The sequence below is a fragment of the Lepidochelys kempii genome, chromosome 1 (genome assembly GCF_965140265.1).
Source record: "Lepidochelys kempii isolate rLepKem1 chromosome 1, rLepKem1.hap2, whole genome shotgun sequence".
NCBI lineage: Eukaryota > Metazoa > Chordata > Testudines > Cheloniidae > Lepidochelys > Lepidochelys kempii.
In genome coordinates this window covers 45645069-45660149 of record NC_133256.1, presented here as the reverse complement: position 1 = coordinate 45660149, position 15081 = coordinate 45645069, and the positions used below count along the sequence as shown (strand labels likewise).

Here is a 15081-nt window from a genome sequence, read left to right as displayed (position 1 = left end):
GGTAACAATAGTGGTAATTAAAAAAAAAAAACCACAGGCTGAAAACCTTTCATTTGTCAAGGCCATTTATGTGTTCGGAAACCTCAGCAGCCCATAAACTGAAATGTTATTAACAAACCAGACTCTCCCATATGATCTGATAAACAGATCCAATTCCAAGATATCCTGGGTTTATTGCCCTTCATAGTATTCTACTACAATTATTTTTATTTTAAGACCTTGAATTAACCTCAATGGAAGATGCCAAAAAGATTTAGCATTTATTTATAGAAAAACAGCGAAAATAATAGCTAACTGCAAATATAATTTGTTAATTGAACAATAATTATTTAGAGAATCATCATTACAAACTCCTATTCCCAGCTAAAATGCTCATATGCTTATTAATCCAATCCCAGTAAATCACTGATACACTCTGTTAATATAAGCACACGCATTTTCAACTTGGTGCAAAAATAAATGATTGAGATGCCCCTGAAATCAGAAAGTTTCCCTTCTTCTTCTCTTACTGATCACTGAAAGCTTTCCTGTTATTTCAGTCAGATGCAAACAACGACAAAAGCTACATGATAATATATAGACCAGCAAACCTTTCCACTGCCTACATTCAGATAACACAACTGCTGGTTTTGTGTAAGGCGTGACAATGGATCGTTCCTTCACATCTTTTATTATAGGGCCTGTGGATAAGATATAGCCAGATTCCAAATTTTTCTTGTTATGTCCATGAGACCCAGGAGTGAGAATATAGAATTACTTGACGGCAACATTAGGCCAATCCAGTGGCTAAATAGGCAAGGAGGTGAATATATTAAGAAGTGGTTCAACAAAGTGCACTTTATTCTTCAGCTCCCATTGGTGGATCACACAGTGGTTTATTTTTGACATGATAATGACAATAAAGAATAAATATATATAAATAAGACTAATGGGAGTTTTGTCTGAATAAATCACATAGGATTAAAACCTCTTAATTTAGCTGAGATTCATTCTTAGCACCAGAGATGGGCATCAAGTCAAATATAATGGAATTGTGTCATGTAGCTGTTATCAAAACACAATGCTCATAAAAAAATCACGTAAAACAGCCTCAGCCTTTTGAATATTCATTCATACTTGTCCGGTGACAAATAGTCACCCTCTCATTCTGATTAACTATCGCAAAGATTCTACAACTACATTGTTTCTTGTGACAGCGCTGATCAGACAATTAATCTACCACATAAGTCACTGGAATCATTTCAATCTCTTTTACAGGTGGCTTTCCCCTCCACTTTATATTTTGAGTACAGTTAGTGTTCTTGAAAGGTGCCAGGTTGGCACCCCTGGAGACTGATGCACCTGGCATCTCTATGGAACAGACACATCACAGGCTGTGACAAGATAAACTTCTCCAAATCGTTCCAACCTGGAGCTGGAGGAACTGCCTCTTTGTTTGGTCTCCATGCTTGCTCAAACCTTAGTCTACAATGGTGCCATGTAGTATCAGTTGCGGTGGTGGTTTCTGTTGATTTGGACAACTGTCCTAATAGAAATGGACTAGAACCATCAACTCACATCGGAGCAGGCCAATGCAAAAACATCAGATGGGAATGAGTCCTTGCCACTATTGACCCAATGACCTAATGCTGAAAAGATCTGTATCCCATTTCCAATTTCCTGGGCCCTCCAGGCTCCTTCAGAGTAATTTTCTGATTGCCATATATAAAGGACTATATAAGTCACTTGCTCTTCTGGGCTTTGTGAGTTATAATGATCACATTCCCTAATCAAACATATTCTCTTGTGTTGTTTTGTAATGTGGTATACCAATTGTATTTTTTAGAGTGAAACAGCTGTTCACTGTGAAGTTGCTTCATGCACACAGCTGTTTTATTTACACAGTGTTAGATTAGAGAACAAAGACAGAGCCACAGAACTAGTGTAGATAAGAATAAATGTTTTACTACATTTAATCATTCAAAATATGTAAGTTAGCTCAGCCATTAGCTGCCACATTTCTATTTAAATTAGATAAATTTACATTTAGAATGAAAAATATAACTTTAGTTTGGAATTTGAAATTATACAAACTTGTCTTAATGATAACAAGAAGAGACGGTGCTATAGTTAAGAATTATTCAGAAAACAAAGTGGGATTTAGTTGCTGAGATGAGCTCTAAAGTGTGAGTGAGTAGAGGGCTGGGTGGCTTAGTGAGCTGGTAACAGGGGCAGCTCTACCAATTTTGCTGCCCCAAGCAGTCGCCACCGAATTGCCGCTGCGCGCGGCAGAGCTGCTGCTGAATTGCCGCCGCGGGACACGGACTGCTGCCCCATTCTCAATGCCACCCCAAGCACCTGCTTGGAAAGCTGGTGCCTGGAGCAGGCCCTGGCTGGTAATGTGTATGAATACCATCAACCCCTTCCCCTAGTATGTATATTCTCTTTGTTTGTATGTCAGCCTATCAACACCTCTGAAGCACTGCCAGAATTCTTTACCTTGTGCTTGCTTAAATCTTTTTTCATGCCTTACTTGCTTTCTGTATGAAAAACACTCCATTGGAATGACGATGCTAAATCCCTAATCTTTTGAGATCTAGGAAACAGGAGCAGAGTTCCTCTCACCACCAGCTTCACCAGCAGGTTCTCGCTCAATGAAGCCAAAAAGCTAGTTTTCAAAAATTTCTCCACGGATTTGCACAGCCTACACTTCTGACTCCATATCCATTTTCCTTCTGGCTCCCGTTCTCCCACTGTGGCCTCCTCTGCCCCTTTTCATAGTAGGTTGATTCTTTCGCACATGGCATCAGATCTCCTGGGTTCTAATCTCAGGTCTACCACTGACTCACTCATTAATCTTGACAAAGTCACCTAACCTCGTTTTTCCATCTGTAACAACTACCTCCCAAAGGAGTTATAAGCCATAAGAACGTAAGAATGGCCATGTGGGGCCAGATCAGTGGTTCAGAAGACCTGTCTTCTGACAGCTGCCAATGCCAGATGCTTCAGAGGGATTGAACAGAAGATGGCAACTGTCGAGTGATCCATCCCCTGTCATCCAGTCCCAGCTTCTAGCTGTCAGAGGCTTAGGGACACCCAGTCCACTGGGTCGCAACCTTGACCACGGTGACCATATTTCCTATGCTGAATACAGGACATCTGGTAAAATTACTTGTATTCAAGAGAGTTCAATGGCAATCAGCCAGAACTATGCAGTACAAATGTTCAAATTAACATCAAGTTGATTGAGCCCCTGTTAAAAGAAATACTGCGTACTTGGATTCTTTTTATTTACCTTCTTATCTTTAAGGCTTTATGGTTCACACGGAGAGAGGTGACACACACACACTCCCATACACCTCTCTTACACGGGTTGTGGGGGTGACCCACCGACCTGACCCTTCCTGACCCTCCCTGCCTGTGCCCTCTGCCCTCCATGCTTGGCTGGGCCTCTGAGATGGACCCGCCTCTCCTAGTACCGGGTGCCACATCTTCCCGAGGGAACACGTGTGGGGCATGCCAGGTCACATGCTCCCAGTCCCCAGATTTCAGCCAGGGTTCAAACCAGAATGTGGACTGTAGCAGCCTTTCAGCACTGTGTGGGAGGGAAGGGACAGGAGCTGCTTCCAGCCATGGGGGGAGGGGAGAGGTGGTTTGATCTGGCCCATGTCTTTGCAGAGCTCATCTCTTTCGCTCCCCACCCACTGCAGCTACCCTGTGGCTGGAAACAGCTTGTCCATTCCTGCCCGTACAGTGTGGAAAGGCAGCTAACACCTCCAGCCTGCAGCTGGCCACCGACATAACCCAGCCGCCTCCTGTCCCTTGGCTACAGCATGGGCAGAAAGGGGTTAAGCCCTAGCATTGTGCACCAGGGCCTAGGGAACCAGACTGCAGGGGCTTCAGCAAACTGGGCCAGACAGGTGGCTCAGCAGGGGAGGGTGCCTGGAGGACGGAGCAGCCCCACACTCCTGGCGGGGAGGAGGCACAGGTGAAGAAGCCCTAGGGTAGTGCCCTGCTACCGAAGCCCTAGGATAGTGGCGGCAGGGCTCCAGAGGGAATTTAAAGGGCAGGGGTGGTAACGGCGGCTGGAGCCCCAGGGCCCTTTAAATCCCCGATGGAGCCCAGCTGCCGCTACCCCAGGGCTTGGGCAGCAGTCTCCTCAGTGATTTAAAGGGCCCGGGCCTCCGCTGTGGTAGCGTCAGCCAGAGCCCTGGGCCCTTTAAATCACCCCCGAGCCCCGGGGCTCCCAGCCGCCTCTGCAGCTGGTAGCTCGGGGGTGATTTAAAGGGCCCCGGGCTCCCAGCCGCCACTACCGCAGCTGGAGCCCCGGGTCCTTTAAATCAAGATGTAAAGGGCCCGGGGATTTAAGGCCCAGCCTCTTCCCAACTTTTTCTTTAAAGGGCCCCGGGGCTCCAGCCACCACTACCACCCCAGCTCTTTAAATCCCCTTCGCAGCCCTGCTGCCACTACCCTAGGGCTTTGGCAGCAGGGCTCCAGCGGGGATTTAAAGGGCCGGAGTGGTAGCGGCGGCTGGAGCTCCAGGGACCTTTAAATCCCTGCCAGAGCCCTGCCGCCGCTACCCCAGGACTTTAAATTGTCGTCTGGGAAAGCTGGTCCCGGTACGGTGCACCGGCTCTTGCCAATACACCGTACTTGGGCGTACAGGATTACTTTCACCTCTGGGACACTTGCAGGAAGGCTTAAATATGGGACTGTCCCCTTAAAAACAGGATATCTTGGTATTCATCTCTCTTTGAAATGTACTGTGAATGGTGGAGGAACAAGCAAATTGCCTTATGTTAATTCGTATAGCTAAGTACCGGTGATGGACCTCCTTCAAAGTCATCCTAATTATCCTTTCCCCCTACCCGCAGGAACTCCAACTTGTCAAAAAGGACATGAAATTGTATAAAAGATCCTTGGGTCCCGATCCTGTTCATCTCAGAGCTGCTTAGGCTTCATCAGGGAAAATCTGAGTCGCAAGACTGAGGTCCCAGTTACGCTGGTACACCCTGAATATGATACTTGAACATTGGACTATAACCTATGGACATTTCTGAAAGAACTCTTTGCAACTACAAAGCTCACCATCTCTGCTATGAATCTGCACCTCAATGAACTGAACTCATGTTTGCATATATATTGATCTTTTAACCATGCTCTCTCTCTTTTGTTTTTTAATAAAGTTTAGTTTAGGTAAGAAGAATTGGCTGTAAGCGTGATTTTGGGTAAGATCTGGAATATTCATTAACCTGGGAGGTAACGTGTCTGATCCTTTGGGATTGGTAGAACCTTTTCTTTTATATGATGAAATAAGGTTTTCAGAAATCATCATATTTGACATGGGTACCTGGATGGAGGCCTGAGGCTGGATCACTTTAAGGGAACTGTGTTGTTGGGACTTCTGAGTAACCAGTAAGGCAAAAAAGATGTTGTTTTATGCTGGCTTGGTAAATCTAAGTATTGGAATATCCACCAGATTTTTGGGGATTGTCTGCTCCATTCTTTGCAGTTCACCCTAATTGTGTGACCACAGCTGGCCCTCACTGGGACCCCAGTCACATATGTGTACCTAGCAAAAACTGCATGCAGGCTAGCCTACCCAAGCTAGCTTGAATCCACCTATTGCGGGTAACAACAGCAGTGAAGACAGCGTAGTGTGGGCTTCAGTGTGGATAATATGAGCCTGGCATAGACCATGGGTACATACTCAGCTCGCTAGCCCACTCTGAAGCCCATGCTGAGCTGTCTTCAGCACTATTCTTACCCATGTTAGCTTCATTCAAGCTATCTGGGGTAAGCTAGACCAAGTACAGCTTTTGCTGTGTACACATACACAGTGTCAACCCCGCTTCCCACCCCCGCGGTGGTACTGGCCCATGTTCACACTTCCAGGAGAAAGCCCACAGGCAGACAAAATCTAGAGCAGGCCAGAGGACAACAATTCTGTTTCACGACAACTTTCGAGGTTTCAAAGTTTGTTTTCATTCCACTTTGGAATGAAACCAAAACCTTGACTAAAGAGGTCAGGTTCTGGACTGGGGTCTCTCTCTCCCTGGTCAGAAATGACCAGAGATCCATGGGCCTCAAAAAACTTCCAGTCAAGAACTTAAGTCAAAATCAAGAAATCTCTAGGGAATTTTTCAACCTGGACAAAACATGGTATTTCAATGAATATATATTTTCTGGAACATGTTTTGACCAACTCTACTAAAATGCCAGCAAACCCCACCAGTAGTTTGACACTCCTTTACTTCCTGGAGGATCGTACCCTTTTGTGGGAAGGTTTGCGGGTGGAAGAGAGGGTAGGGGCTGAGGTCTACAAACCCAGTGGACGCCTAAGATGAATGAGGACAGCAAAAGTGGACCTCATGGATTCCAGAGGGTCTCAACTCCCACTCGGGCAGCACTACTCCTGTAAGCTAACCCCCACCATCCCTGCATCCTACCCTGACAGAAGACACATGCGAGGGAGTTCAAGCTAGTCCAAGAAGCAGTAACTCTAGGCATCTTTTCCATTGAAAATCCTTCTGTTAAGAGAGCAGCTGCCCTCTATACTGCCATCTCCTCCCACCTCTGAGTCCCGACCAAAACACACAGGTGGTGGGGAGAGAGAGAGCCCTGCTGTGTTTGGGGATGGGGGAGCACACAGTGGAGCATGAATGGGGGGAAAACACATTGGAAAACGCCACAGGGAGCCCTTTACAGGGCTCCTAGAACATAAAAAGGGGAGTGGGAAAGGAAAGCTTGTATAGTCAATGGCAATCTTTCTTCAGAGAGCACCAGATAGACCAGTCAGAACCCACAGTACTAGAAGAATGAGGGGAATAGATAAGACATTAGAAGGGTTAAACTGAAGAAGTGAGGCTAAATGATAATGCTATTTTCAGAACAGCAGAGCTAGAGGCTTTGAGTATCTTTAGCAATCGTGGGAGGGAAAAGGTCCAGAGCAGGGAGCAAAGAGGAGTGTCTGGCAAAGAGAGAGACAGACAGACTTACTTCCATTACTTCAGATGGCAATAGTGTGGAGGATTAAACCATAACAGACTGAGAAATGAGCAAGATAAAGATGCTAATAGTCCAATCCCAGAACAACCTGTCTGACCTGAGTAAGAGCAAAGCACCATCCTGCCCAATATCTCTAAAAGCTGCCCAAGAAATAAATAGAAACACAGCACTGCAAAGAAAACAAAGAACAAAAAACAAAAAAAACCCCAAAGCTTAAATCCTCAGCAACTGAAAACCTCCCCTATGAGTTCTTGAACAATTAGTAATGTCTGATAGTATATAGACTTCACAACAAGACATCTTTAACCAACAAAAATGACTCAACATAAAGGGGTAAAAACAACAAGAAGTACGTTTCAGTATAGATAGTAAAACATTAAGAACGAAGATAAGGAAACTCTCTAGCTTAAAACACAAAGACCCTTTGACTCAAACTTTCACAACACTTCCCACCACATACTAGGAAATCAATGCTCAGACAGAAGCACTGGGTAAAACAAGCACAGTTGGGAAGGATTTAAGATCAATAGCTACAAAAGGATTTAGCAATTCAGAATGGTCAAAACCCAGCAAGAGCACTCCCATCCCTGCCACAAAGGAATCAAACCTTACATAGCAGACTGAAGGAAAACATCCTTGATAAAGACATTAACTAGAATCTGCCATAAGAGATTATTAGTTCATCGGCTGTGAGGAAAAAAACCCAACAACATGTGAACAGACACCTTCAGGCTAGAAATGGAGGAGCACGGATATTCTCTATGTACATTCCCAGACAAAAAGCCTCCTTTTGCCAACAACTCCCTTTTCAGCATGAAGCTACATTGGAGAGCTTGTGGCTATGCAAAAAGAAAAGGAGTACTTGTGGCACCTTAGAGACTAACCAATTTATTTGAGCATGAGCTTTCGTGCAGTTATGCAGTTATCCTGGCTAGAGCTCGTCAGGATTCAGAGCAGGATCTTATGTCACCCATGTCCCATGGGCATGTCCTAGCCACTGGGCTATAGGCTATTTTAGGATGTCTCTCTTTCTGTCTTTCTCCCGAATTTTGGAAGGTCTCATTTTCAACCCGATGCTTTGAAATCTTGACAATTTTCGCAGGACGGGAAGACTGTTTCCTGCCCAATTTTAATCCTGGCAACTCTAGTGCTAGCCCCTCTGGTTGTGAGTCCTAGATACACGTTTTCCACCATTTTCCTTCTCTGCATACCATCCAGACGATAAGACAGTAGATAGCAACATAATGTGGTGCAGCACCCCATCTCTTCCAGGCCAACACTCTAAGCCTCCATAAGGAACCATTTGATAAAAATAAAATCAACATCTCCCCACTTTGTACTTGTACTCTCTTCCCAGGATCTCAAAGTGTTTTACAACACACTTGGTACAGAATGTGAATAATATCCTACCCATTTCACAGACAGATGAACTCAGAGACATTGTGTCTCCTTCTCCATATCTTGCACCATATGTAGTCATTTACCGTTGTGCAAAGTTAGAGTCATTTTGACTGATTAGTGCTTTACATCCACTTCACACAATTGCAAATGACTACATACAAGGATCAGGGACAGAAAAGTTAGGTGTCTTGCCCAAGATCACTCAGTGTTTCAGAGGCAAAGCCAAGAATAGAAGAACCCTGGAATTCTGAGTCTCAGGCTTTTGATCCGAACACTAAACTATGAGGTACATATTAAAGAATCCAAGTACTGTGAAATTTCAGCCAGGAGACCCTGCAGGCAACAGGACTAGGCTGTCTCTTAGGTTTCAGGGTTAGATTCCACCCAGATATGATGAAGATACAGAAATTAAAATGAGAAGAGCCTTCCATGAATAGCATTTGGTAGGGCAGGTCTACACTACTGCGTAAGTCCATCTAACTTACGTTGTTCAGGGGTGCAATAAACCTTCCTCCTTGAGAAACACAAGTTTTGCGCTGTCCATGCCAGCGCTGTCAGTGGGAGACGCTCTCCCGCCAACATAGCTTCTGTTTCTTGTTGAGGTGGCGTAATTATGCCGACAGGCGAGTGCTCTCTCACCGGCATAGTGTGTCTTCACCAGATGTGCTACAGTGGTGCAGCTGTGCCAATGTAGCGCTGTAGTGTCGATTTGCCTTTAGTCTTCGGGTAGAGTCTGTCAGGGCTGAAATCTTTTTAATCGTATCAATTGTTAATTGTGTGCAATATGAATAATTATTCAAAGTCAATGGAAGGAGTCATTTCCATAAACCACAGCAGAGCATCCTGCTAGCACATCCGATTCTACCACAGTCTACACACGAGTACAGTAATAGGCCCATATATGAGTTAAAATGGCCCTTCAGTTAACTTATTAAAAAATGAGGCTAAAAATACTGTGTAATTCAATTTATTTAGGAAAGAAAAGCAGGAGAAATTTTGAGGCTCATAGTCAAAGTTATGTGCTCGGTTAGAGGCAATAACGTCAAATGGTTGAACAACAGAAGTCAGAAAACCTGGATTTTATCCTTTGTCGTTGACAAAACATGTGCCATTGGGTAAGTCACTTCACCGCTCTTGCCCCACTTTATCTGTAATTTGAAATATAACCGGGCAAGCTTCTGCTGCCCTTATTTGTGTTGGGAAGTATCTTACTTACATGTAGAGTCATTCAAATCAATGGGAGTAAGGTACTGCTCATTGTGAGTAAGGGTGGTGGACAGGGCCCAATATTTATATTTGGTACCACACAAGTGAGTTATTTGTAAAGCACTTTAGGATGTGTGAATGAAAGCCATTGTACAGTCAGAAGCATGTGCTTTTCTTTAGACTAGGAAGGGTAGGAAACCTGGATCTTCTATTAGTTATCAGCTTGTTACCAATGTCTTCGTACTGGAGAAGGTCACGACATTCAGCTGGCCAGTAACCTGCACTGTAATTGCATTGCTCTATCCCCCTAACATGAATAACTTATGGCTGACCTGTTCCTGGTGCTGACACTTGATCCTCACAAGTTGAAGACTGTGTTCCTCTTGCAAGAGGTCCATTTCGCCCCTGTACTGTAACTGCAACCTCTCCTCAAGTGCACGCAGCTCTTCTTGCTGTTGCCAATGCAGCTTCCTCACCTCCTCCTCAAACCTTCTCTCCAGTTCCTCCTTCTCTTTTTGTAATTTCTCACATCTTGCTATGTTGAGGGCTGTGGAGAGAAGAAAGCACAATTGGTAAGGTCTGAGATAGTAATTTCTGTGGGGCAGGGACCATCTTTTTGGTCTGTATTTGTACTGTGCCTAGCACAGTGGAGTCCTGGTCCATGACTGGGGCTCTTGGACACCACCACAATACTATCTGTATTAAACAAATAATAACAACGTTGCAGTGGCTACAGAAATGATTACCACAGACACGCACACACAGACACTTCAACTCACAATACAGATTTAAAAAGGCATTATACATTGCCTTAGGGAAGGCAATTCTATTGACGTCATAGGTGTTACTCTGGATCTAGAATATGAGTCTAGATTTCTGATGCCATACTTTTTATTTCTGTTTTCTGATTCTGATTTAATGCTTTGTCTAACAATAATTAATAGGAAAGAAGTGGATTTCCACTGCTCTCTGTTGAGACACAGTGAAAAATCATTCTATCTACATGAAAAACTGGAGCCTGGAAAGAAACTAAATAGCATAGTCCTGGTTCAGCAACAAATCACATATAAAAAGAAGACCTTGAAGAAATAAATGCCCACTTTTTAAAATTGTTTTTGTATTAAGTGGTTTGTGTGTTTCATGGACCTAAGGAATATAAATGTAAGAGTAACATTTAAGGCAACAAGCGATGGTGGGATTTACACTCTCATGATCCATCATTATTATTATTCCTCTGGGTTAAGGGACCATATCAGAACTGCTTAGGGTGACCAGATGTAAGGGACAAAATATTGGGACCATGGGGGAAACAAAAAAAAAAAAGCGGACGGAGTTGCCGAAGTAAAAAAAAAAAAACACCGCTGGAGTGGCCAAAGCCGTTAAATGGCATCCCAACCATACATCGGTCGGGATGCGGGACAAAGAACTAAAAATCGGGACAGTGCCGATTTTATCGGGACGTCTGGTCACCCTAGAACTGGTGTAACTGGGTGCAACCCCAACAGAAGTGCCGGTGAAGTCAGTGAAGTTTAACCTGCTTCCACCAGGCCTGAATTTGGCTGTAGGAGCATACAGATATTGTTTCAAAACTCTGAGTACGTCAATGGTGTGGATGGTTCTTTGTTTTCTTCACCCATCTGCGCCAGAGAGTTTCAAAATCCATGTCTGGGTTCAAGCTGAGTGAAGTTGGAGAGAACCCACTGAGAGAGCAAGTTTGCTAACTTTTTTGAGATCTTTCAAGTAGGGGAAGATTGAAATCAACAGGAAATTTAAAGTGAGAAAAAAATTAGTAAAGCAAGGAAACAGATGTGTTTTGAACTGTACTATGGTATTCCTCTGTCTGAGATCCTCCACCCATAGACATAGCTTGTTTGGAAGAAGAAGCAGCTTTCTGAGGAGACTGGCTGCACCAATTAGTTACCCCTCCTGCCTTCCCATTTCAAATTGCCCCCCCCATTTCAAATCTCAAGATTGCTGACCAGAATAATGGCATAAATTAGAATGGTGGATGCTTGCAACTCTTGGTGAACAAGGTTCATATCGTTTCATAAACACACTTGCTCTATAATTTCCATGTCACATTCACTCAGCTTACTTGCCAAAGCCAGTGGTTACTACTTTTATCACTGGTCATGCTCTCTTCTCCTTTTTGCTATGTCTTCAGTCTGAGCCCATTCTTCATGCAGAAGCTGCCATGGTAGCACTAGTTTGTCAAATAAGGTACATCTACACTGTGTACTACTTTCAGCAGCCTGCAGAGTACATACAGTACAAACATAGCTATAAACAGATTGTGCATCCGATGAAGTGAGCTGTAGCTCACAAAAGCTTATGCTCAAATAAATTGGTTAGTCTCTAAGGTGCCACTAGTACTCCTTTTCTTTTTGCGAATACAGACTAACACGGCTGCTACTCTGAAACCTGTTTAGTTTATATATTCTAGAAATCCCCTCATAATTCATGGAGTCATAGAAATGTAGGGCTGGACAGGACCTCGAGAAGTCATCAATCCAGCCCCTTGCAACTAGGCACAACCAAGTAAACCTAGACCATCCCTGACAAGTTTGTGTCTAACCTGCTCTTAAAGTCCTGCAGTGATGAGGATTCCACAACCTCCCGTCATTCCTTCCTGCCGAAAAACCACGGAAAGGGGAAAATGATCCAGGGAAATATGTGTGTTTGTACTTCCTAAATTCCTGAGGCCTAGTCCTGCTGGTGGGATGGCAATTGCAGAGACGCCTGGAGGCATGGCCCTACCAGGTGTAATTCAGCTCCCAGTGAAGTCCCTGGGAATCTTTCTACTGATTTCAGTAGGGCCCAAATCCATTGATGTTCTAAGATTCATGGATCTTGAAGCAGCTACACAGGTGATCTGCCCCTCTGCACTACTCTTCGGACTCTCGTCTTCCACGGCACCATGGCTGATCAGGAGCCAGGCTGCCATGCCTGCCACCCGCCTCTGAGCCCTGGAACCCCTTTTGAGGGGGCTGACAGCATGGAATGGAACTTGTGGAAGTTAATGATTTCAGGGTTGCTATTAACTTCCATAAGTATTTGCCAGCAGGTTTCCTGGAGGAATGATGTGATGCACAGCAGCTGATCACCCAGTGCCACTACCTTCACTCAGCCATGCCCCTATCAAAACCCAGGGCCCTGACCATTGGTTTTTGCACAGATGAGGTTTCACAGGACTGGAGGGAACAGTTGGATGCTGCTTCTCTGGGTGTGTATCCCACCATCTGATAGTTTTGAGAGCACGGAAATGGAGTTTCTGCCCTTCCCACGTCTTCTGCACCCTACAGAGGGAGGGAAAAACCAATAATTCTGCAAGATCAATATACGCAATGTATGAAGTCCTATTACTTGCCTTGTATGTGAAGTAGAAGATCAGCAATTTATATGGACATTAGATGAAGTTTCTTTCCTCTTGCGGTTTTGTGTTATAATTTTAAATGTTCTCTTATTATTTTGTTGCGTGACTATGCAGAGCTACATTTTGTATTAGCTTCCATTGCTGTGTGAAACTATCAAAGAGCCAAAGTACAATGAGATCAAGCTTCAAGCTCTGTATTCATTATAATTAAAACCTACTCAAGTTTTATATTGGAATTATAATGAAACCTGTCCTTCAGCAGTCTCTTTAATGAGATTGCTCAACACACAGGCCAAGGCTACGAAATGACACTTTTTGAACTAGAAGAAAGTAACTCTCAAACACAAACCATAAACCAACATGTTAAAAAAGGTAACAAAATCCTTCAGATACAAAGCATTTGTAGAGGTCTGAATAGAAAGCCCACTAATTTTGCTAATGGGGGATGGATCACTTGATGATTACCTGTTCTGTTCATTCTCTCTGGGCCACCTGCCATTGGCCACTGTCAGAGGACAAGATACTGGGCTTGATGGACCTTTGGTCTGACCCAGTACGGCTGTTCTTATAATAATGGATCTTGCTATCAGCTAGTGCAGAGGTGGGCAAACTGCGGCCCGCGGGCCACATCCGGCCCGCGGGACCATCCTGCCCGGCCCCTGAGCTCCCTCCCCCGCGGTACCCCGTCCCCCACAGCCTCAGTGCACCGCGCCGCCAGCTCTCTGACCCGTCGCTCCTGTCGGGCAGCATGAGTGGCATGGCTGCCTCCGGCCAGGCAGCAGGGCTGCGAGCTCCTGCTGCTCTGAGCAGCATGGTAAGGGGGCAGGGTGCGGGTGGGGGTTGGATGGGGTGGAGGTTTTGGGGGAGCAGTCAGGGGACAGGGAACTGGGGGGTTGGATTGGCATGGGAGTCCCAGGGATGCTGTCAGGGGGTGGGGGTGTGGATAGGGGTCGAGGCAATCAGGGGACATGGAGGACGGAGGGTTGGATAGGGGGTGGGGTCCCATGGGGGGGCGATTGGGGTGGGGATCCTGGGAGGGGGCGGTGACGGGACAAGGAGTGGGGGGGGGTTGGATGGGTCGGGGTTCTGAAGGGGGCAGTCAGGGGGTGGAAAGTGGGAGGGGGCGGACAGGGAGCAGGGGCCAGGCTGTTTGGGGAGGTACAGCCTTCCCTACCCGGCCCTCCATACAGTTTCACAACGCTGATGTAGCCCTCGGTCCAAAAAGTTTGCCCACCCCTGAGCTAGTGAGTCACTGGTATTGTGACACTGAGCTTTTGCTTTTCTTAACATAGAGAAATTGCAACACAATGCAGTAGCAATGTGAAATAAATGCCTGAAACCCCAGAGCTTCACTGTCACGGTGACAGATGGCAAATTAAAAAATATAATGTTTCTCAGATGGAGCAAGTCAGTGGAGCTATAGTGATTTACACAAGCTGAGAACTTGACCTTTTAGATCAGATTCTCTACATGCCCACAGATATAGATTAGGTGAGATAGACAGAAAGATTAAATACAACAGGTAAAATGAGAATTTTAATTTAGGAGCTCCATTCTGCTCTTTAGAAGATCCACACCCCATAACTTCAAAATATTGTTGGATCTTTGTGTGCAGTAGGAGCAATAGAACTGAGATCATAATTATGCTCTTTGATTTTTCTGGATCTGTTCTTGAGCATATAGCATTATCAGATCAAAACCCCTTTTAAATAAGGTCCATATTTAATGCATGTGTAACCCTACATTTTTGCATTTTCCTTGTTGTCACATCTTGGCTTTTCAGGCAATGAAAAAGGATTCCTAGTTAACATTACGTGGAAATAATTTGGCCCAGCATTATTTGAAGTTCACCTGGGACAGATCTGATACTTATTATTTAAAAAGAACCATCTGTGATTTGGTTAGAGCTTGGGGCATATTATGAAGAGGAAAGTGCAGAGAACATAAGGAGTTCTCTTTCCCTCCCTTGTACCTCTCTGTAGGCTCCAGACACAATCCTACTGTCCAGACACAAAACTACTGGGGAATACAGGCATTGCTCTCTGCTACTGCCCCTGCAGGTGCTAACTAACCTAGGGAGGTAGCTCAGAGGGTAGGGTGGGGCCATCTCTCTT

At 44.9% G+C, this 15081-nt stretch overlaps 1 protein-coding gene across 11 annotated transcripts in view; it reads right to left on the bottom strand.

The window, feature by feature from the left end:
* Positions 1 to 15081, bottom strand: part of MTUS2 (microtubule associated scaffold protein 2) — a 502826-nt gene that overhangs the window by 29117 nt on the left and 458628 nt on the right. For all 11 annotated transcript variants that reach the window (XR_012158528.1, XM_073340921.1, XM_073340900.1 and 8 more), the window contains one exon: positions 9927 to 10141. Coding sequence is in view for 10 of the 11 variants with exons in the window: in XM_073340921.1 (XP_073197022.1) it covers positions 9927 to 10141 (215 nt within the window). In the remaining variant the exon portion in view is untranslated. The remainder of the gene's footprint in view (positions 1 to 9926; positions 10142 to 15081) is intronic.